General features: G+C 38.2%; 1 protein-coding gene and 1 pseudogene across 2 annotated transcripts; one reads left to right on the top strand and one right to left on the bottom strand.

Annotated features, from left to right (window-relative positions):
• Positions 1-367: 367 nt before the first annotated feature.
• On the bottom strand, positions 368-24,307 carry NASP (nuclear autoantigenic sperm protein). 2 transcript variants are annotated; one of them, XM_011367595.2, is made up of 15 exons: positions 24,094-24,307; positions 14,456-14,506; positions 12,898-13,008; positions 10,720-10,800; positions 9,728-9,837; positions 8,059-9,051; positions 4,485-4,564; positions 4,117-4,202; positions 3,928-4,001; positions 3,378-3,566; positions 3,099-3,265; positions 2,286-2,342; positions 2,100-2,177; positions 1,686-1,814; positions 368-1,220 (listed from the first exon to the last, which is right to left on the bottom strand). In XM_011367595.2, the coding sequence occupies exons 1-15, from the start codon at positions 24,150-24,152 to the stop codon at positions 1,140-1,142; spliced, it is 2,346 nt and encodes a 781-aa protein (XP_011365897.1). In that variant the 5' UTR covers positions 24,153-24,307; the 3' UTR covers positions 368-1,139. The 2 variants fall into 2 exon arrangements, with proteins under 2 accessions (XP_011365897.1, XP_011365898.1); XM_011367596.2 differs by lacking the exon at positions 8,059-9,051.
• On the top strand, positions 18,141-18,256 carry LOC111744496 (annotated as a pseudogene).
• Positions 24,308-24,751: the final 444 nt, after the last annotated feature.

Here is a 24,751-nt window from a genome sequence, read left to right as displayed (position 1 = left end):
AGGGCTACCCCTGCCTGACACTGGGTACTAACCTGTCTGTCCTTGTAGTAAAGTTGCCCTGTGGGTGTCAGAATTATCAAATCCCCTTGGGTAATGAAGGGCAGGCAGTTTGGAATTCAGTTTCTAGTGCTTGGTACATAGGTTCTTAAATTAAGGATCAGGTCAGAGGAAGCTCACTCTTCACACTAGCCCTGTACCTTGAACATCAGTGAGGACCCAATGGGATGGCTTTAGTACAGGTGCCATGAGAACCAGCACCTTTAGACTGGGCAGCCAGTTTCCACTTTTAAACCACACATTCCACACTAAAATGTTCCAGGTAGCCTAGGATCCCACTGAGATCTTAAACACCAAGTCCAGACCAGGAGCTTTTTATAACATCTTTATTTGAGAAGTCAAAACTGCAGACAGGTAACAGTTTAGCGTTGATATATTTCAACTTTCTTTGTACAGAAAATAATATAACTCAACCAGCCAGCCTCCCCAGATTCTTCCAACCACATCCAAGTGTCCACTGTAGTCAGTCCCTTAGCCACTTTCAAACCAGAAATCTCAATTCTCTACAATGAGCACACCAGTTTTCCTCAAGGACTACCCCACCCCCAAGTCTTCCTCAGAGTTCTTTTACTAGAACAGGAGTATGGCCCCAGTTGGAGACTACTTGGTACCATTCAAGACTTGGCTTAGAGGCTGTTATCAGCTCAGAGTCCATCATACAGTATCAGCACCAAAGAGCAAGATCTTCACCAAGTCTTGTTTTTATAGCTCCCATCCAGGGACAGCACCACTGAAAGTTTGCAAGACAGCTGGGTTCAGTCAAGTATTTAAAACAAAAATAGCACCATTGAAAGACAAAGGGCTGGCAACCACACCTGATCACCTCCACATTAAACAGACAGGAATTTGGATTATTATAACTTTCCAGAGATAGTACAGAGTGGGGAGTACCTTTGGCCACTATATAAAACACAAGTGCTCCAAGGCACAGATTCAGCCAATACTTAAGAGGGGAAAAAAAAATCAAAGCCTCAACCTTTGCTTACAATCTTTATTGAAGTTATACAAAAAGAATCCCCCAAAAGTGAAAAAATACATTATATACAAAACACTTTCCCTTGGGAGGAAGGCTCTGCTCCCTCTTAACATGCAGTGCTTTCAACTGTAGCTCCAGCCTCCACTGTCCCCTCCACTGCTGCCCGGCTTTCAGCCTGATTCTCAGCCTGGAAGATAAACAGGGAGCCTGGGCATAAGTGACCCTACTTTAAGCCATTCTATCTTTTACAACGAGTAGGCTTCAGTCAGAGGAAGTAAACACAGGTCCCCTCAACTCCACTTGGCTCCTTACACTAACACGGCAATGACCAAAATATAAAAGCCATTTCTTAAATTCTCTAACAGGGCTGGCAGAGCCAATGTTCAAACATGGAAAAGAGCAAGCAGAAGTGACCCAACGGTTTTGCCATTAAGTATCTTCCCCTACATTCATTAGAGGGGGACCTGTGTGCTATGTATAAAGTTTACATTTGTCAGTGAGACGTCCTACATTCCATAACCAAACTTTCCTGTTGCACTCAAGCAATCCAAACAGGCTCAAGGTGAGAACATGCACTTGTGAGGACTGGTTTCCCCAGGCCTGAGAACAAGGGGAAATGAGGCAAGAGTCCAAGCCCTGCTTAACTGCCCACCTCCTCCTCCATGTTTTCCGAAACTTCATTTCCACTGGAGACCGCATCCCCACTGCCTCCATTCACTTCCAGCTCTTGTTTGGCTTTCTTTGCATCATCTTTTCGGGGGCTCTCTTCTTCTGGTTTCCTCTAAAGACAGAATTGTGAAGTCTTCACAAATACACTTAATGTTTTTAAAAGAAGTGTAAAACAAGCCCTTAATGCCCCCCCCCCCCATGGTGCAAAGATCTTGAACAGGATTCATAGCTCTAAGGGTTTCTCCCTAGACAGATGCCAGCCTGTACTCTGCAGAACTGGTCTGTCCCAACACACCAATTCGGCCTTTCTAATGGAGGGTTGGGGTGGGGGGCTGAGTAGATCTGAACAGCAACCAAATCGTGAGAGTAAGAAAGAGATGACCACACATATATTTACCTTCTTTCTGACAAGGTGAGAAATATCAGTCACACAATTTGATGAGGAAGCACCATCTGTTGGCTTTCTACTGGCAATCTGGCAAAAAGGAACCCTTTTTTTTAAGCAATGTACAGCTATATATGCGACAAACAGTGAGGCTTAATATTAAGTAGCAAAAACAAACAAAACCACCTGAATACTCACCATGGACACTGAAGAGCCTCCTCCACTAGGAGTGAAACCTGAAGTAGAGCTCTCTACCTATGAAAAATGACAAACCCCAATGGGTTCCAGGACAGAATCCACTAAGTCACCCACAGTCCTACATTAGGTAGCACAATCCAAGCAACTGATTAAGACCTCAAATAATAGCTGCCTCCATATAAGTAGCAACATTGTCCACCTCCCTCTATCCATACCTGGGGCATAGGCAGAGTGTAGATATTAAACTAAACTCTCCAGTGCTCGCTTCGGCAGCACATATACTAAACTAAATCCTCTATTTCCTTTCATCACCTGCAGGGTAGAAAGGAAGCTTACATCCTAGCACCCAAAAGCAGAGCCAGGCAATCTAAGGTTAAAAGCCTTCAATACAACCTCACTAATCAATATACAGAGTTCTCAGAGACAGAAACAAGTTAAAATTACTAAAAAAAAAAAAAAAAAAATTGACTTACACTGTCAGATGTATTTTAACATACAGGTACTATCATGCCCATTTTACAAATGAGTCAACTAAGGCAAAGAAATGTTAGGTAAACACACCTGTGGTCACATGTAGTTAAGTAAATAGCAGAGACAAAAGTCAAACCCAGAGTCTGGCTCCACAGTGTATTTTCTTGAGCATTAAACTATCTGACAGGAATAAGATACGAGTTCTCACATTCCCTCTGACCTCCAGCTACTTGGAAACCAAGTTATAACTAAGATTCCTAACAAATAAAACACTAATGCCATGATGCCTTCAACAATATCAAACATGCTATTATCAAAACTTCAAAAGAAAACCAAGCCAACCAGAGTTGCTTTCAGAGCCAATTCAGCTACATTCCCACTACGCTGGGACTCCTTTGCATCTTCTATTTTCTCTCTAATTTCAGGTAGCAGTTCCTTCAGCTCCTCAATTTCTTTCTCATATTCAATAGGTGATCCTTCAGCCTCCTTCATCTGCTCGTTTAGTACAGCTACAAAGAACAAGCTAAAGTTATTAGTAGGTTATCACAAATGGACCCATCTTTTTAACAATCTCAGTTACTGGATCCATCAAGACCATGAAAATACCTGATGTTAACTCACCCATTCTCTTCTCAATGACTTCAATAGATTTGCTGAACTGTGCCACTGCCTCATCATACTGAGAGTTGTATCCATAGGCCAAGCCTAGCTGGTAGTGGGTCTCTGCAAGGAGACGGTCATGGGCATCCAGATACTGCTCTTGCAGGTTTAAGCAAGCCTGGAACTCCTCCACAGCTTGGACATAATTCTCTAATGAAGAGAAAAAGCAAACAAACGAATAGCATTTAATATTAAATTTCAGACCATTCTGTGAGAATGTGCCTGTTTTACATTTCATTTTTTATTGTAACATCCCTAGGACCTTGACTATAAAAAAAAAATCAAAATGACACACACACACATAAAAACTTATTAAAAGACTTTCAGTTAAGAGTATCATTTAGAAGAGGCTGTTTACTGTCCTAGGAACTATAGGGAACCCAAACCTGTGTCCTTTTAAAGCCAACTGCCCACAACTTATCATCAATCAAGCTGGATTTCAAAAAGAATTTGAAAAAGATGGGGGCAGGGGTTGGACATTAGGAGGAGAGTAAAATGGAAAATGTATTACCAGATTCAACACTAACTTCTCCAAGTTTAAGATGTGCCTGTGCAGCATAGAGCTGAGCTTCTTTTGTTTCTTGCCTAAAAGAAGGAAAGATGATCAGAAATCTTAACGGCATTTGTTCAACCTTAACTGGTTTCTATTTTCAACCAACCAAAGCTCCCAACCTGAGCCTTGAAGCACCAAGAGTTTTACCTTTTAAAAATTATCTTTGCTAAATCCAGCATATCCCAGGCAAGCTCTAGGTTCCCAATCTCCTCCTCTTCATTTTCTTGAAGAGACTATAAAGTATATCCAAATTATTGGTATTAGGTAGAAGCACAAGACAGGCATATTTAGATTACAAACCTAAATATATAACTTAGTATGGCTTAAAAACTGACAGAAAATTCAAAATTTGGACTTTCTCCCTAAAACCTACAGGATGGGTCCCCTACAGAGTTTCTACTCCAAATCCCCAATCCCTAACCAAGAAACAGGTACCTATAATAATCACACCTATACTAGTACGCCAGTCCTACAATAAGAAAGCAGACAATCATGCTGAATAAATAATAATTTACCTTGTTTTCAAGAACTGAATCATTTGGTGCTTCTTCAGCCTTGTCATTTTCTTTATCTTCCTCTTCTGAGCCCTCGGTTTCTGCAAGCAAAAATTCCTCAGTACTGTGAATACTAAAGATTATCTTCTAACTAGTCAGAGATTCCAATAGACATCTGTGAAATAACCTACATTCTGAGGTAGGACAGGCTGAGCCAAATCAGTCAACATTAGAACTGGATATAAATATAAGGCCAGTGATTACAGTCTAAGACTTAGATTGGAAAATCTTATAGTGTCTATAGTTCAGATCTTCAGCAATCAAAAGGCTACATGTCCCTTCAAAAAATTAATGGGATCATTCAGATAAATAATGATTAGCTGCTACTACTGCCTTATTCACTAGCTAGAAACTCCCATCTACTCAGCTAGAAACAGCTGGAGGCATCCTCAGCCAGCATTCTTGGCATCTTTAAGTACTTGTTAAATAATAACAATAGGCTGAAAAGTACCAAAAGTTAAATTACTCCAGTCCATTCAGAGCAAGAATGCTCAAGAGACTAGCTTCCTATAACAGCATTGTGGAGAGAAAAGCATAGCCCTTACCAGCTCTCACCAATGAGCATGCCACAGACTCCAGCCAGCTTTAGCATGTATACAATTTGAGTAAACAGTACAAGAACCAGTTATTTTATCCTTGTACCATGTTAAAATATGCAGCCATATTGATGCCACATTTTACTATAATGACATACACTCAAAAGTCAACTACCTGTAAGGACAGATGCTCATAAACAACACCATACATCACTTCAAGTTCAGAAAATTGTGATCAAAATGGGCTTTTGAGAGTACAAACAATGAATCAGGTATAATGTGCCTACTTCTGACATCTTTCATTAAGTATATTTAACATTAGCAAAAGAGCACAAATACTATCTCCTGACAACCTACTATGAGAGTACAAATATGGAAATTAAACCTTAGAGCCATGAGGTCAGGTTAAAGAACTTTTATCTGTATAGCAAGCAATACTGCTTCGGGAAAAGAACAAGCACATAAAATTCCTATATGTTATCAATTAGTAGGACAATCTAAAAAGTTATCTAAGAGCCAGTTACAAGTTACAAGCTAATTAACCTCTATGAGGAACAAGCCCTTTGTTATCAAGTGGCTCACTTTTCTCCTATTGATCAGATAATTTAGCTCTTCTGAAATATAAGTACCCACCACCACACACCATTATCTTTCCATACCCAAATTTCCAAGTGGTTTGTATACTTAGTTCCCTCTTTTTAGACTAGATGGGTGGTTCTACTGACTCTGATAATGAAGCCCATCGTCCAACAGGATATGCAAGACAGGTGAAGTAGATCTATGTATTCTCGTGTAAAAAAAAAAAAAAAAAAGCCTCCCACTTTTCCTTCTCGATTTGCAGAAAAAAATTGACAATGTTTATTATTATTCTATACTGTTCTTAATGACCTACTATCTGTTCCTGTTCATATCAGAATGTTAGAAGGTGACATCTAATTTGGCATAAAATATCTATCTAGAGTTTCACATCAACTTTTTAAATTAAAATTCTGATAACAGTCCGATAAAAACACTGATTTTTCTTGAGAAATCTGTATTACCTTAATGAAATGGTAGAGAGGGAGCTAAGTTAATGAGAAAGCCATTACTTTACACAACACTTTCCAACTAGGTAACCTGTACCCAGGTATTCATGGGAATGCTTTTATGTCCATTAGCTGCTAAAATATTTTCCAAGCTTCTCTGAAAATACAATCTTCTTTGTGGTATGTCTATTATCATCTTTCAGAGAAAAGGATACTGTTTTATACCATTTCTCTTGATCCTGCAGCCTCTTTAAAACAATATGGGTACAGAGAAATGCAAACTAGAAAAATGACTCTTAAAGGCAAAGTAAAGGCAATCTGCTAATTAGTTAATTCTAGCACTCCCACAGGATAGTCAGGTAACCACTATAGATTTGACCAGTAGAGTCCATCTTTTACATGGCCAAGCTTTATGCTTACACTATTAATATTTTATTCACTTACCAATCATATCTAGTGTGACAATCAGAAAACAAACCAATTATCTTTATAGGGATATGGAGAGCCCAAGAGGTGGTAGGAAATGGAGTTTTAAGAGAAAACTAGTAGTGTTGCCGCTTAAATTCCGAATTAGAGGCAAGTTAAGAGAGAGTGGATAAAAAGTGCCTTCCTCAGTGTGAGGTAGCTTGGGAAGAACATAATTTCAAGTCAGATCTAGGGTTGGATTCCAGTACTGTGACTTACTGTTTGACCCTCAATAAGTCACACAACCCCAAAGCCTCAATTTCCTCATCATTATAACTGCAGTCATACTACCTACTACATAGCATTATTTTGGAATCGAAAGTAATGTATGTGAGAGAGCTCTAACAATGAAGATCAAGACGGGAATTTTTTTAAAATTGAGGAAATCAGTTCTGTGCTTTAGCTATAAACAACTTCTAAAGCCCATAAGCAGTCCAAAGGTGTCACCATTTAGCCAAATCACTTCTGGTTACCATGCTTGTTCTGGCTGGAGTGCAGGGACCTGCACATAGGTAGAAGGAAGTTTTCCAGAATGAGCTGCAAATATTGATGATGAGTCTTTGAAAACCTAAAACCTAAGGGAACTGTTGAAGTAGTCTGTAAGTTATATACGAATAATGATTAATTGACATATACCTGTGGTTATTAATACCAACGTTAAATGAACCTTATTGACAGCAGAATCCTCAAATGATAGTACAACTCAATTCAGACGTGCCAATTACGTAATTACGAATTAGAGGCTTTATACATCATGATGAAATTCAATCATAATCAGACTAAGTACTATACAAAGAAAGCATCCATACTTTGTTTTCAGTAATAAAAACATTTGGCAGCCAAAGCAAGCATAAAATGAAGGGAGAAAGGAGCAAGAGGGCTAATGGTTAAATTTATCTTTTGAAGGGGCTAATTTAAACTAATGTGTAAAAGCCTCTAAATACTACCTGAATTAAAGAAGGTCACCAGAATTCTTTCTCCAGTGATACAACATTCAAGGGCTAACTGCCTTTATTTAAATGGCATGCCTGTTTAAGTGTACCAATTCAGTGGATTCTACTGCTCTAATCCTGCTTCCTAAAGCAGAGAAAAGGAACCATGTGAACAGTAAATAAAAATAATCCAGAGGCATGCAAGTGAACATCCATTCAGCATTCTCTGCCAGCCTACAATTAGCCCACTATTCCCCTACCCATCCCACTCTCGCCAACCACTTTTATTGGCTAGTATGGTACAAGTTACTGATAGCTAGCCAAGTCTCAGAAATCACAGAGGCCTATTTTGCAGTTAGTAAAAGCGTTAGTTTATAAGCCAGCTAAAGAAGACTTGCTTTGGATTTAATTTGCTCAACTTATCCCAACTTTCTTAAACTACCCCGTTTTCATTTAGCCCTTTCCTAATCCAAAGGCAGACGGAAAATCCTGAATGGAAGGCTGACTTTTACCCAGGATTAGTGAGTCAAATCCAGAATGTACTCCACCCACTGCAGCTCTTGCATATCCCGGTTACCTTCACCCTCTTTCATCTGTTCTTCTCTCTCTTGTGTTTCTTCATTAGCAGCTATCTTATCTTTGTCTTCAGGGGATTTCTCAGGAGCCCCCTGGGCTACCTTGGTCTCAACCCCATCTCCAGCTGCCCAAGACTCTTCTACGGACTGCTTAGTCTCCTCCTGGTTAGGAACCAATTCTGCCCTGACCTCCTCCTCTAGTCCTGAGCCATCTTTTGTTTCTGTCAATACTTCTGCATGAGTCTCTGGTTCAAGAGGAGTCTGATCTGCAGCTGACAATCCATTGACTGCACCATCCTGAAGGAGAACTGTGGCCTCCTGCCCAGGCTTCTCAGAGACTTCTGATCTAGCTTCTGCAGCTGAGGCCTCCGTAGCCTCTGCTGTCACCTTTGGTGATCCTTCAGCAGGAGGCATTTCTTGCCCTGCTTTTCCTGGCTCATTTTCAGAGGCAGCTACCTGTTCCTTTGGCTCATCCCCACCCACATCCACTGGATTGACTGTTGGATCTACAGGCTCTGTTTCTACCTCCACGGCAGTGCCCTGCTTCTCTAGAGTCAAAACAGACTGTTCATCTGAAGTTTTTGGCCTCTCTTCTATGCTCACAATTACTTCTCCCTGCTTCTCCTGACCGTCTTTTTCTTGGTACTCTTCTTGGATGTCAGTTGCAGAAACTGATTTTCCCTCCTCAGTATCTGGTGCTTCCTGTTCCGGCTTCCCAGAGGTGACCTCAGCTTCATTCAGTCCTTCTGGTGCTGCTGCTCTTTTTGCCTCTTCAGTGTTTTCAGTTAACAGATCTGGGGTTGATTCGACTTTTTCCTGTAGTTCCTCTGCAGGCTCACTTATATCCATTTCTTCTCTTCCACCCTTCTCCATTTCAGTCTCCTGTTCTTTATCTATTTCAGACTTTACCAGAGACTTGTCTTCTGTTTTTTTTGCTTCTTCTTTTTCTCCCATGGCGTCATAAACCTGTTCTCTCAACTCTTCCCTTGCTTCCTCTACATGGTTAAAGAACATGAAGCATAAACACGTCTTCGAGTTTAATGATAAAGGCATAAATGGAAACTAAAAATACATTCCCTTAATACCCTCAAAAAGCCTGGCTTAAGTTTTAGCAGATGGCCTACAAATTATCTGCCCCCTTGAGAAAAGCAAAGGGAAAGTCTCAGCTTAGCAGAGCAACTTATGGCAAAAGAAACCCAAGCTCCTTAAATTAGATATTGTTTTACTTGAGCATTCTGATTATCAGTTAGATAGAGATGCCAAGCTTAATATTGTCTCTAAACATTACAGACCTCCGTCTATTATGTAAAAGCCAAATACAGCTTAGAAATCAACATTTAATTTCTTCTAAAAAATGTGAAAGGACTCTGAAAGCACTGCTATTCAAATAACAGCTGCAGACTTAAAAATTTGCATGAGAAAAATATTTAAGGTTGTCGTAATATTTAAAACACAATTTAAATAACCAGATTTATTTGGGAAATTATCCTTTCACAAAAGCCTGCAGTCAATTTCAGTAATCAGCTACCTCCACTGTAGTCTCTACCAGATGCAGGTGTCACCCAGGTATCTTAGGAGAGACCATCTAGGATTGGGAGAGCCCTATTTCAGTCATATGTACACAAGAAATATACGTCGCATCTTTTGAATGCCATGTGCAACTCCACATACCATCTATGTTATCATTATTTTCTACCAGAGATTCTTCTCCTGTTTTCTCTCCTTCCTCTTCTTCCACATGTACACCTTCAAGGGCATTTCCCAACACACCATTCTCCATTCTAGGAGAACAAAAGGAGAAGGCACCAAAGTAATCATGGCTATAACCTAACAATTTTTGAAAAACAAATTTTAAGTCCTATATTATAAAAGCAACAGAAGAGTAAGCAAATGCAGAAAATAAAACTGAGTAGTCCTGCAAAACTTCCAATATAAATTAAGGCTATGAGAGCACCAAGAAAATAAGCATACCTTCATCTAGCCACCTGTAAAGTACTGATGACTCATCGAAAGAACACGATCAGTATATAGGTTCCTTTACAATAGAGCCACATTTCCCAAATATCACACCCACTCACATTTCCCTAAATGGCCAAAAACATTCTGGCAAGATTTTCATGAAATTATCAGAATGCTCTACAAAATTGGAAAACTTACCAGAAATCTGATTAAATAGATAACAGATAATATGCTAATTTTGTGTACCCTCGATACATTTTATTCTGGTTAAGAAATTCTGGTGGAAAACACAACCTTCCAATAGTTAAGATTACTTGTAACCCTCGTTTACTAGATATTTTCACTTGGTGTTTTCAAATTGTGCTTCATTCAATCCCTGTTAAGGATTATTTTGGGCTACCTGATAAAGGTTCTCTCTACTGAACTTTGATAAACTACTGACTGTTCACTAATGGAAAGGTTTTTGCTCCTAATGACCCCAAAGTAAAAATCTAAGTATAACTTTACTCTTTGCATTAAGTGCCTCTCAAAATTTCCACCAATATTTCATGCTCCTTCCAATCCTCCATTCTAGTAAAACCAGCTGCATTTGGCTCAAGTGAAATCTCAAGCTAATAAACAATCTTAGCAAACAAACAAGTTTTTAAATAGACCATTATGGTGATATAAAACATTCTACTTATAAACTGAGTTGAAAGTCATACCTTGCCAACTCTAGAAGTGATTTCCCATAGAAAAAGAAAGCTTCTCCACACTCATTAGCTGTCTCTCCATACTTCTTACCTCTACAAAAAGAATAAACGAGATTTTAACATCTAGGCTAAAATATTTATTTCTAGTTCTTTAGTTGTAAAATGACATTTTTCTACTAATACGTGCTTCTAGGAACTAACACTTCCCACTCCCTCTTGCTTCCCAGAGTCACAGGGACCTTGCTTGACCTAAGAAACAATGCATGAAATTAATGTTGCCAGTTCTTCATCTATATGTATTGCATGTTCGAAATGACATCAATTTGCTACAGTTATCACATATAATCTAAGAGCCAAACTATATCAATAGGTATTTCTTCTACTACAAGATGGGTGTCAGTATGGACCAGAATAGTTAGAGGATCTTTGACTGAGACCTAAAGGATGAGTAAGGTCCATCATAATATAGTTAAGAGCATGCTCCCCCGGAGCCAGAATGCCTGGGTTCAAATCCTACCTCTAACCTTTAATTCACTGTATAGCCTTATAGTCAAGCTAATCTCACAATGCCTTAAGTTTTCTCATCTGTAAAATGGAAATATTAAGAACTGCTCCAAGAGCTACTGCAGGAAATAACTGAGTTAATGTATATAAAAGCATTTAAAACAATGCTTAGAAATAAAGATAGCACTATATATAAATTTTAGCTATTAATACCTAGACAGAAGAGGGAAGGAGTAAGGAGTAGAGTAAGGAGACCACTTTCATGGAGTAAAGAATTGGCAGAGGTCATGCAAAGTCAAGACAGCTGCCAGCCTGGGAATCTAGTGAGAATAACTAAAACTAAGTGGGAATATTGTGATAAAGGTCACATTTAAGAGTATTCTACTAGATCAGAGTAGTGTATCTCAAATTCTCCTCCTAAATACCCTTACTAGTAGGACAGTGAGAATACTGATAGCTCCAGGAATCTAGAATAAGCTAACAAGTGTGTTTCTTTGCATTTAATATTAAAAACTTAGATTTTAACATTTTACATAACCATAAATTTTTATACAAAAATACCTATTTAGCATTGGATAAAATGTGGGCTCTACCTTTAGCACACTACTCAACACCAGAGGCCACACAGAAATCAGATGAGTATACAGCCATGCCACCCTGAACAAGCCTGATCTCGCAAGCTAAGCAGGGTCGGGCCTGGTTACTACTTGGATGGGAGACCACCTAGGAAGACCAGGTGCTGTAGGCGCAAAAAATAAAAATAAATAAAAAATAAGGGATTGTAAACTGACAAGGTCCTTGCAATCTGTGAGGTCAACCAAGGGTTGCCTCGCCTGGAAGGAAGGAAGGAAGGAAGGAAGGAAGGATGGAAGGACGGAAGGACGGAAGGAAGGAATCGGATGAGTTTACAGCAAACATCCAGGAATAAGATCTTGTTCTACGTTGGGAGGGAAAGTAAGAGTCTGGGGAAAGAATGGACTGATATCACCCTGAATAAATAGAAAGGTTTTTGTTTGTTTGTTTGTTTGTTTCAGCGCCCCCCCCCGGCCTCCCCAAAAAGGCTTTTAATCATAGCAAGCCTCAAATCCGAAACCTAGCTTCATTATAAGCATTTCTTTTATAAGATTTCTTCAGTTTAACTGTATATAATGCACTAAACTAATTAAGAAACATGATTAAATTGAGTTGCTCAGAGGAAACTAGCTCAAACTAAGTCATAGGCTGAAAGGCTATTATTGCTTGAAGAGTTAACATATACTTTTTCTCTCACAGTATGTAAGTACATTATAAAGTCTTTGGATAAAATGAATTGATTTCAAGGCACTAAAGCTAACCTGTTTCCCCAATATAAATTAACTACCTACCAAGTTCCTAGCAGTTATAACAGATAACAAAGGTGTTAAGAATCTATAAACAGTACTAAAATTGGAAAAGTCTCAGAACAAACAAACCAGGACAAGCTGGTCACCCTAATTAGTGGTGACCAGAAAACAAATTACCTTACTCAGGAAAATCAAAAGTTAAAGTTGCTAAGTTATATGTAGGTTTTATAGTTAAAGAAACTCGTACAAGAATAATAACCATATTTTTAAACTCTTGTACTTTATTCTTCTTTCCTATAAAACAACTTGCTATCACTCAAGTTTATTAGGAACATATTATCACATCATAGCTAACAGTACTTACAAAAGGCTAGCTGCTTCCTGGAATGCATTGACAGCTGCTGGAATATCCCCCATCACCAGATGTTTCTGTCCTAAACCCAATAGCTTCTTAGCTTCACTATCCACATCCAGACTGCAAAAAAAATATTTTTTTAAGTGTCAAATACTTTTAAATCAACATTTTAAAAATATGTTACATCTAAACCATAATAAGTCTGTGAACTACTCTGGCAAGGCTTCGCTAACTCACATTCATTACTACAAAAGCAAAAGAAATCTCAAAGGCAACATTCTCAAGAGCTTGACTAGAATATTTTCTCTTAAAGATTTATCTACTCACAAAGCCTATATTGTATGTTACTATAAAGTTGTTAATTAAGCGATAAAAAAGGAATCATAAAAGAACCGTCATATAGCATGTTGTACCAGCTAAAAGAAAAATGAAACCAAGTAGCATTTAGGTAAACATGACAAAAGGCAGTGGTCTCAAGATCAAGACAATGTGGTATTAATTTATATACTGACATACATAAAGCAAATAGGTCAAATGGAATAGAATACAAAAATTGATTCACTCATATGGCCAACTGAAATTTTGATGAGGTCCTAAAGCCAATGGAGACAGGATAATCCTTTCAACAAATGGTGCTGGAATAACTGGGTATCTGCATGTAAAAAAACCTGAATCTCATACCATATACAAAAATTAATTTGAAATGAATCACAGACTTTCTAAATGTAAGATTTAAAAAACAAAACCTCTAGAATATGGGAGCAAATCTTTATTAACTTTGGGTTTGGCAAATGCCTCTTAAATATGACAGAAAAGCACAAACTTTATTATAAAAAGGGGGGATGGATAAACTAGACAGACCATTTGCTTTCTGAAAGACATTTATGAAAATGAAAAAGGCAACTCACAGACTGGGAGGAAATATATATAAAACTCACTGATCTGACAAAGGGTTTAACTCAACAAGACAATCCAACAAAAATGGGCAAAAGATAATATGAACACTTAACTAAGGTATACAAATGGTAAGTAAGCAAATGAAAATATGCTCAAGATCACTAGTCATTTGAGAAATACGAACTCATGAGATACTAAATTATAATCCCAATTAGAATGGCTAAAATGTAAAGACTGCCCCCTCCCTCCATCAAGTGTTGACAAGGATGTACAGCAAATGGAAATCTCATACTCTGCTAATAAGAATGTAAAATGGTAGAATCACTTTAGAAAACAATTTAGTAGTTTCTTAAAGTCAGATATTTACCTACCATGACAGCCAGCCATCCCATTCCTAGGTATTAACCCAAGAGAAATGAAAATGTATACCCTTGCAAAGACTTATACACAAATATTAATGGCAGCATTATTTTTAATAGCCAAAAACTGGATCCTAAATGGATAAACAAATTGTGATACACCCACATTATGGAACACCAACAAAAAGAAATCAACTATTGACACGTGATAACATGGATGAATCTCAAAATAATTATGCTGAATCAAAGATGCTATATAAAAAATACATACAGTATGATTCTACTTAGACAAAATTCTACCCTAACCTTACCTCTCTACTTTATCTGCTGAGGTAGAAGGAGCAGGAGCATCTTCTTCAATTCTGTAATGAAAAATTAAGGGGAAAAAAAGTAAAAATGGAGGCTATTTTAAGCCTAGACATTAAAGAAGAATATAAAGCCATAGAAAGAGTTACCATTTATAAAAGGCCCAACATGATATTAAGATCTTAAGCATTTACTTACATTATCAAATTTAACCCTGCTCATTCAAATATGTTAAAAATGCTTATTTGCTAGGCATGAAGTATAATGAACAAGAGAGTGAATGTGAATACTAGTTTTGAGTTTATAATCAGACGGAAGAGTGCAATATTTGTTATAATGCAATATTTGCATTCCTGACAAACCACATTCTACAAAACTCACTAAAAATAAGGTGGTGGTTGTTTTTTTTTTAAAAGCAGTTTCCCAGAACATTCTTTTTTGAAAAATCCTAGTAAATATCTTTAAAACATTTTGTAATTGTGTTTACTGAAAAGGTCTAAAATAACTAACTCAGTAGCAATGAGTACCCCCTAGCACCCAGACTATTCCTGAAAAATCTATTTCCCACTAAAAGCCACCAAGACTCCATTGAGAGATAACTGATTCTAAGTTGGGTCAGGAGAAGGAAGTACAAAGATGAGTCTGGGACCATTTCATGCCAGAAAGCAACAAAACTGTATCTAATATTACTTAGGGTCATATCTACTTATGGTCATGCCAAAAGAAATTATAAAACAAATATGAGGAATCCATGGGAAAGCATAAAGAGTTCTTTGTACTATGCTTGTAACTTTTCTATATATTTGACATGTTTCATAATAATTTACAAAAATATTACAAAGTATAATATACCCAGGAACGAACCTGACTAAAATCCCACAGGCCAAAAGAAGAGACAATTTGAGCATCAACAAAGGCAATAACTGTACTGGATTGAAAAACTTTAATTTTAAATCCACTTAAAAATCTAATGGATGTTTAAATCCATGAGTTCTCAATGATACCAAAAAACTCATTAGTGAAACAAATGTACAATTAAAAAAAGAGCTTACTCAAATGAATTTAAAGATATTTTAGTGCCAACTATGTGCTAAGCATTGGAGACAGTTTCCTACAAAACAGTTAAACAGCAAGGACAACTTGTTTGGAAGCAGAGAGAGAGGAAGAAGAGATTAAATGACGAATAGGGACTAACTACTATACTGGAGTCTGAGTCCTAGAACATGCTTTAAAAATAAAAAGTTGTCAGCAGGATCCAAAATTTGTTCTAACTCCTAATCTTTTTGTGAATATTATACTTGTCTCTAAGTTTGATGAAAAGCCCTGAGGAATGGGGGAAAAAATGGAGTTAAAACTTCACAGCTTAGAGCCACAGGGATGAGGCACAATTTAAAAGACAGTGCTGCTGGTGGGACTGCAAACTGGTACAGCCACTATGGAAAACAGTATGGAGGTTCCTCAAAAAACTAAGAATTGCTCTACCATATGATCCAGCAACCTCACTACTGGGTATTTACCCCAAAGACTTTAAAACCCATATCCAAAAAGATATTTGCACACCGATGTTTATAGCAGCATTATTCATGATGACCAGGACATGGAAGCAACTGAAGTGTCTTACAATAGATGATTGCATAAAGAAGCTGTGGTACATATACACAATGGAATATTACTCAGCCATAAGAGATAAGATACTGCCATTTGCGACAACATGGATGAACATCATGATAATCATGCTAAGTGAAATAAAAGTTGAAAAACACATATTACTTACATGTGGAATAGAAACGTAAAAGCAACAAATGAACAAGACAAACAGACTCATGGACATGAACTATATAGACTAGAGGTTACCAGAGGGTGGGTGGGTGGGGAGCGGAGGTTAGATGGGGTAAATATGTTGTGAAAGAAAGAAATCTAACTATGGGAGGTGAACACACAACGTAAATATATATATGCCTTACTTTTAAAATGTACAGCTAAAAATTACTGGATTCTGTTACCTAACGTCTCCATAAAAAAAATAAATAAATTGAGAGGGGAAAAAAAAGGGCTTTCAGCTGCAGATAAGCAAGGAGATCTGCCCAGAACTCTGAAATGGCCTGGGATCCTTACCTACAAATATTTTCTGTCAGAGCAAGTTATTTCCAAATAGTTTTGCTAAGGGGTTATTCTAGCCAAATTCTAGCACAGAGGTTCTCAAAATATCTGTGGTTGAAAGACCAGAATTTTTATTTCAAGAGTGAACAAAATGAAAATATAACAGAAATGACAGAGTCATGTCGAATTTGTTTCTGAACACTTGCTCCAAATTTTTTTACTTATCTCTTTGTAGACCAGTAACAGTTCGCAAATACTAATCTACCACAATGTGCTAGTAATGCAAATGTCCAAATAGAACCAAAGTACTAAAAATAAACACATTAATGTTGCACATACATGCTACACAGATTCAGGCACGAGTGGCAACAAGAATACACAAAATGTTTCGTACCCCATATAAGTGAGGGGCAATACTATTTAACTGTCACTGTTAGCCATGATTCACCTTCCCACCTCAAACAACCAAAATACACAAAACATCAGTTGTCAGACTTTGAACAACTAGTGGCAAAGGACAATGATTAGAGAGAAGGGAAATAAATGAGGCAGCCCAGTGAGTGTTCCTAGCTGACTACTTAGAGAGTTCTGTCCACAGAAGAAGAGAAGGAACTGGAAGAGAGTCCATCTCACAGAACTGAGAAGACAGATTCCGGGGGTTGGGAGACCTGACAGAATAGAGGAGAGAACAAGCTTCAAAGATGTGCAGAGGGGTTCTCTCTCCAGTCTTTGGCTAAGTGCTGAACAGCTTATGCATGAGAAAACTACTGAAGCCTGGGAAAGAATCACCAGAAAGGAGTAGATGAAACGATCTTCAGAGAACACACAGGGTCTAGAATAACTCACATTAGCCAAGGTAGAAAGACCTACTACCACAGAGCATCAAGTCCTGCTTCAGTAATGGAGTTAAATTAGTACTAAAGACTGTTCCAGACCTGCCTAACAAAACTTATAGGCAAACCTCAAAAGGACAAATTCTTTCCAAGTAACTCCAATCCAAACGAAGCCAAAGTATATTAAAAGGAATGAAAAACCTCGTGCCCAACAACAAACATCACGATGTCCGATAAATTATATAAATAAAAAATATCAGGCAAAGAAATCAAAACACATAGTGGGAAAAAAGTAATCAATAGAAACAGACCCAGAAATGACAGACAACAGAATTAGATACATTAAAGCATTTATTAGGATATTAATGCATTACTATAAATAGACATTAATGCACTATAAATATATTTCACAAGCTCAAGAATGTAAAGCATGAGCATGTTGATGAAATAGGTATAAAGACTTAAAAAATATATAGAACTTTGTGAAAGACACTAAACAAACATACATGTAAACAGAGCCCCTGAAGGGATAGCGAACGTAGAATAGAAAGAAAAATATTCAAAATGAGGGTAAAATCAAATACAATAAAAATAAAAATTTAAAAAGTAAAAACAAATTTAAAAAAGAAATGGCAAAAAATTTGCCAATTTTAATAAGTATAAATCCACAGATCCAACAATCAACAAATCCCAAGCAGAAGAAATGTGACAAAAACTACACCAAGGAACATAATCAAATTGCTGAGAATGAATAATAGTCTACGGCCATGCCACCCTGAACAAGCCCAATCCCGTCTGATCTCAGAAGCTAAGCAGGGTCAGGTCTAGTTAGTACTTGGATGGGAGACCTAAGAATACCAGGTGCTGTAGGCGTTATTAAAAACAAGCAAAAACAAAACAAAACAAAAAAAACGGTAACAGAAAAAAACCCACAAAAATCAAAGGAAAAGACACATGCCATACAGAATCAGAACAAAAATAACGACAGCCAACTAGGTTTTTGTTACTGCTTTATACATATTCTTTTCACATTTTATCTTATCATTAGTTTCAGGTATACAGTACATTGTCTAGACATTTATATAGTTTATGAAACGATCCTCTCCATTACTCTATTTTCCCCCTGGACAGCCAACTTCTTGTTACAAACGACCGTGAAGCAATAACATTAAAATACTAAAAGAAAAAACTATCAACCTATTCTATAGCTGGAGAAATATTTTTCAAATATAAGAGTGAAATAAAGCCTTTTCTTTCACATTAAAGCAGAGAGAATTCACCACCAGTAGACTATCACCAGACGAAATGTTAAAGGAAGTCTAGGCAGAAAGAAAATAGATAGAAATGCGTTATCTATACAAATAAACAAAAAGCATTGAAAATCGTAAATATGAGGGTATCCATTTTATCTGCTTTTTGGACTTTATGTAAACAAAATCAGATTGTCCTTCACATTATTTAATGTCTTTGAGATTCATTCATACATATGATTCATGCAAATCTAGTTTATTCATTGCTACATTCTATTACACAAATACTGATTATCCATACTACCGTTGATGGACAATTGACAGCTGCTGTGAACGTTGTACAGCTGACCCTTGAACAACATGTGGGTTAGGGGTGTCAACCCTCTCCAGTCAAAAATCTGTGTAACTTATGACTCCCCCAAAACTAATAGCCTACTGTTGACTAGAAGCCTTACCAATAACAGTCAACACATATTTTGTTAGCACTACATATCACATTCTTAGAATAAAGGTAGAGAAAAGAAAATATTAAGAAAATCATAAGGAAAACACATTTACAGTACTGTACATATTTATTGGAAAAATCCGCAATTAAGTGGACCTTCACAGTTCAAACTTGTGTTGCTTAAAGAGTCAACTGTTTATTTGGTGGATAGCCGCACATCTCTTTTCAGCATAGACTGAAAAAGTGAATAAAGTCATAGGTGTTTGGAAGATTTTAGAAGCAAAAACAGGCATTCCTGAGTTAACATATAAACATTTTAGCAATAAAAATCACATAATGAAAACACTTCTAAATAAAGTTTTTTTAAAAAGCTCTTTCCATAGCATGCTTCTTTTGGGGGGGGGGGGAAGTACTTTCTTAGTTATTAAAAATCAACTTTATCTTGAACCAAGAGATTGCTTATTTTTCAAAATATCTACTAGAGAGCATACTACCGATAGCCATTGTTTTTAACCTTATAATGTGACTAATAAAGAGCTAAGAGTAGAAGCTATAAATGGAAGCTATTTACTTGTTTGTTTTTTCTTGCATTATCATCTTCAATCCACCAATTCCAAGCAAGAATCTTTTAAAGATATATTGTCAATTTTTAAGAGATGGTTTAAACTGGAAAAAATAAGTCATAAAAAAGGCAACTGTCACAGTGCACAGTGTCAATCTCTGTATTATTATTAAAGCTTAATGCCTTCCGACTTTGGAGAACACTTCCTTAAACTATAATGTAAATTCCAAAAACTGGACTTCATCTTTGTAACTTTCCTTCTCCCCACTTTCCATCATAAGATGTAACAAGAGCAAGGCTGGATAGTTACACAGGAGCCAGATCATTTCGTTTTGATGCCAGCCTAAGGTTTTAAATCTTTATTCTGAAGTGAGGTACCTGAAGGTGTAATATAATCAAACTTACTTTTTATACAAGCTGACTATATATAGTACAAAACATAGTTTGAAGTGGATAAAGTTAGAAACAAGAAAAATCAGTAAAGACACTATTAAATAGCGTTGTAAAGCACTTGGCAGTGGTAAATTTACTTCCATTCCTAGTAGCCTAGACACATAAAAAGGGCCTGAACTAAGTCAAAAGAAAAGATGGACTAAAGCAGTGGTTCTCAAACTTCGGTCTACATGAGAATTACTTGGAGGACATGTTAAAACACACTGAGGAGCCCCAGCCCTTAGGGTTTCTAATTCAATAAGTCTACTATGTGGTCCATGATTTTCATTTCTAACAACTTCCTAGGTGATTCTGAGAACTGCTGGTTTGGGGACTGCACTCTAAGAATCACTGAGAACAAAAATTATAAACTGATGCTCATGCCCTATCTGGACTATAGACATGTTATTTAGTTATTTTTTAATGTTAATTTTAATAGTTCTACATTTAAAACTATGAAGATATCACATAAATCTGGATTTCTGCTTTTCTTGAAAATTATTTAAATACAAAGCCAGAAAAGTATTAGAGGAGAACTACTTGTAACTCATCTGAAGGGCTTTTTAAATTCAAAACGATGAAAGATTGATAAATTCTACTCCTTCAAGTTCATTTTACAGAACATCAACTTACCAAATATATGTAATCTTAGAACAGGAAAAAAAAATGCCCAACAGGAAAAGATTAAAAATTACAAGATATAAACACAGAAAAAAACATGAATAGCTCAAACATTTGAAAACATGTTCACTCTCATTCTTAAGAGACACAAAATTACAATTAGAAAGCATTTTTTACCCATCAAATAGTTAAAGACAATGATGTCTTGGAGAAACAGGTGCTCTCATATATTGCTAATAGAAGTTTAAATTCACAAAACTTCTATGAAGGTCTATTTGGCAATATCTATCAAAAATGAACACTAACTCTCTGATCCAGCAATTCTACTTGTAGAAATTTACCCTCCTACAAATATACCAGTCCATGGTTTATGACAAGGATATTCACTGTAGCACTGTCAACATAGAGAACTCGAGACAGACACAGAAGAGAATACAACATAGCCATTAAAACAACAACAACAAAAAACCTAAGGAAATTATATCCTGATGAGGAATGATCTCCAAGATATATTAAGTGCTCAGAAATGTTGTCGAGTAGGCTACCATTTATACAACAATGTAGAATAACTACATACATTTTGCTTATATATGCACAAGATATAATTGAGGGATATGTAATAAATCCCTAACTGGTTGACTCTGAGAAAAACTGCGTGACTAGGGAATAAGGACTGGAGGGAAATTTCGACTGTACACCATCCTTCTGGATTTTGAATCAGAAAGGTTATTTCCTACTAAGAAAAAAACTCAAAAGTCCATTAAAAATCAGAATTATCTGTCAACATGGCCTACATTCCTACACAATCAGTTGAAGCTGAACAGCCACCGCTTACTTTATGGGTAAATTCACTATTATCCCAACACTTTATTTTTTCCCATCTGGTCTTCTAGACTTTACAGAAGAGAATACAACATGGCCATAAATATTGGTAACTGTTTAGAAATTAGAAAAGAAGGAAGGGGGAGTCCAGATTTTTTTTTTCTGGGGTTGGAAACAGTGTTATTCAACCAAAATAAGATACAAGAACAGGATTCATTAGTGAAAACTGGGGGGTTATATTAAGACCAGTTGATTTTGAGGTGCTCGTGGAACACTTAAATGAAAAACATTCAATAGGCAATTCAGAACACTTGACTGCCAGACAAATCAATGCATTGCCTATTATGTTTTCATTTTATTCTCTCACAAAGATAAGTTTGTGTAGGAGGCAACATTCCTATTTTACAGATAATTAACTTACCTAATTACACACATGACTTTGTAACCTATGTAAACCCATCACAATTCATACTATATTCCAATTCCCTAACTGACTTCCTGTATTCCCCATCGGGATTTATCTCTAAGGAAAGAAACCATTTCTATCTTATCCTAGCTGTAATCTAGCACCAAGCACAAGGCCTGACACCCAAATCAATATTTATTAAAATATGCAACTGATTCTGAATGACTACTGTAGGATTAGGGCAAGTGATTTTGCCACTCAGTATGTGAGGTGCAAGAACTTTATTATTGAGCTAAATCACTCGTTTTTATTTTGACATCCCTCTTCTAAAACGAGTAAGCTGCTCAAGAATAACACAGCTAAGCCAAAATTCAATGCATCATAGACTACCTCTTTCTGAGTTTTCTAATTCCTCTTTACCACTACAGTACAAACTGCTATATTCTTTAGCTTTTCCTACATAAACAAAATGGTTAAAAACTAGAAAGCAAACTATGACAAAGACTTAGTTTTTAGATAACTGTTGATTACCTTCAACAACATTTAAATGGCATGAGGAACCAGAAGCCAAATCGAAGCTTTTTACAGAAGATAAAAACTGTGGTCCAACATCGCCACTTAACTAATAAAGTTGGTATCAATCAAACCTCTGTACTAAGGTTTTTCATTCCACTTCTACTGGTTTGCAAGTTGTACATGTTTTTATCCTTTCAATGGTTATACTGGAATTATAACACGCATTCTATTAAAGTCTAAACTCAAAAGTCATTTTCTTTACCATCCCCCTTAAAATATACCATAGGTGCTTTACCTAGGAGTAGCTTCAATCAACACTTAACTGAGGACTGCTGCCTTTATTGTTCTAACTAATAAGGTTTTCGTTCGATTTCCTCTCCGGTAAGCTTTTGGGTGGGCAAGAGGAAATAAAAACTTGGAATACTGGGGCTTAACGTAGACTCTACCACTTATTTGGAATTAATTTCTGCATTCTAATAGATTTTTCTCACCTATAAAAGGAAAGTAACTTCTTCACGGTACACTCGTGTGAATCAAAAACTTTCAAAACGACCCAAAAAGTGGTAGGTAGCGTAGGCAGAGATAAGAAGTTCTCTGATAACTGTAAATATACTAAGACAATCATTGACTGTAAGCCTACAGAAGACCAATCTTAAAAACCTCACAGCGACCTTCGTTATAAAACGGAGGAAGCTAACTTCTACTAAAGTGCACAAGGAAAAAAAAAAACCAAGTCAGACCAACTAGTCATATCTTTTCTCATTCCCTCCAGTCATTCTACTACACACATTCTACTGCTCAATTCCCTAGCAACCAAATACTGGGGCCAGTGAGGAGAGCTCCACGCAGCGCTAGGTGAAGATATTTCTCGATAAATCCCCAGAAGTAGCCAAGTCTCTTGTCAACACACCCAGAGTCTAAAGAACCACGATGCTCTCCACCACAGGCCGAAGGACGGGGCTAACTTAGGGTAGGAGGGCACTAGGTGAGCGAAGACATCGCGGGGTACAAGCCTCACCGCGCCCCGCTGCGGAAGTCCGAGGATCTGGCTGCACAGCCCCAAACAATGGAAGTTTTCCCGCCTCCTCACGGGCCCGCCCCCAGCTCTCTAGCCGGCGGAGGCAGGCGAACGCACAGGCGCAAGACCCCGCCCTCTGAGAGCCCCGCCCACCCCGACCCCACCGGTCCAACCTCCCTCGTGGAGGGCTTTTCTTTTTTTTTTTTTTGGCGCCAAATCTCTATTGGTTATTTTCCCGGGTTGTTTGGGGATCCTACTGAAGGCGCGCGCCAGGAGTTCAGGGACAGTAAGGGCGTGAAGGCACACCTGTACGCTAGGGCCCCGCCTCCCCTCGGATAGCCCTGGGCCGGGGGAGGAAGGAGAGGGGCAGGCGATGGAGACAGCCGCCGCTGCCCCCGGCAAGATGGCGGCCGCGAAAAGCGGGGCAGGGGGCGCCAGCCGACCAGCGTTACTGCTAATGCGCAAGGCTCTCTGCAAGAGGTGGGCTTCTCCAGTGTCCAAGCCTCTCCGAACAGCGACAGCTGTTCGTCGGCAGGCAAGTCCTCCCATCCACCAGTCTCCCGTCCCGGGGAGCCCCAGTCCACCACCCCCTCCCCGCAGACTGGCCAGTGCCTCAAGCTCTCCACGATCCCGCTTACTTGTCGGCAGAAACCAGCTCCGCGGCGATGGCGGCAGTGGCTGTTGACTCTGCGGCCATCGTTCCCCTGAGGTGGTGAACCAACGGACGGACTATAGCCTGTGAAGAAAACAGAGGAAATTTGGGACACAAGAGACTTATTCGGAAACAGAAAATGGCAGATTGGAGACCCCGCGCGGCTGGGCCCTCTTATATGCCAGGACCCTTCGCTCCGCCCATCCACTTCCGGATCCTCCCCCTTGAGTTTAAAGGGCCAGAACTCAGCCCAGTCTAGCCCAAAGACACCCCCGCCCTCGCTTCTTGCCCTGCGAGGTATCTTTCCTTCCTGTCCTGTGTTCCTCCCAAAAAGCAACTTCCTGCTTCTCTAGCAAGTCGTGTAAGGTGAACTGGAATCTTGGTACTACAACTCCTGACTAGGCGTCAGCCATCGGCTTCCAGAGGAGGAACCCGGTGTTGCTCTGCATATTTAGAGCAAGTAGACGACGGTCTTTATCCGATCCAGATAACTCGGGGAAGCGTCTGAGACTTTCTATCCGTCCACTTAGGTGTAACGGATGAACACGCAAGAGCCGAGCACCGGTACAGCAGCAACGGCCAGAACTGATCTCGGTGAGAGACGAGTGGCTGAAAGCCTCAGCAACAACTGACGGAAGAAAATG

This window comes from Pteropus vampyrus, unplaced genomic scaffold (genome assembly GCF_000151845.1).
Source record: "Pteropus vampyrus isolate Shadow unplaced genomic scaffold, Pvam_2.0 Scaffold135, whole genome shotgun sequence".
Taxonomy (NCBI): Eukaryota; Metazoa; Chordata; class Mammalia; order Chiroptera; family Pteropodidae; genus Pteropus; species Pteropus vampyrus.
The sequence above is the reverse complement of the archived record's forward strand: the minus strand, read 5'-3'. Positions and strand labels throughout refer to the sequence as shown.

What these genes read in the sequence shown, in the direction of transcription:
- NASP (XM_011367595.2), bottom strand. Translation starts at nt 24,152, where the DNA reads ATGGCCGCAGAGTCAACAGCCACTGCCGCCATCGCCGCGGAGCTGGTT. An exon ending in GAGCTGGTTTCTGCCGACAA is followed by an intron (nt 14,507 to 24,093) that starts GTAAGCGGGATC and finishes TTTTCATTACAG; the next exon opens with AATTGAAGAAGATGCTCCTG. An exon ending in CTCACCTTGTCAGAAAGAAG is followed by an intron (nt 1,815 to 2,099) that starts GTAAATATATGT and finishes TTCTGTCTTTAG; the next exon opens with AGGAAACCAGAAGAAGAGAG.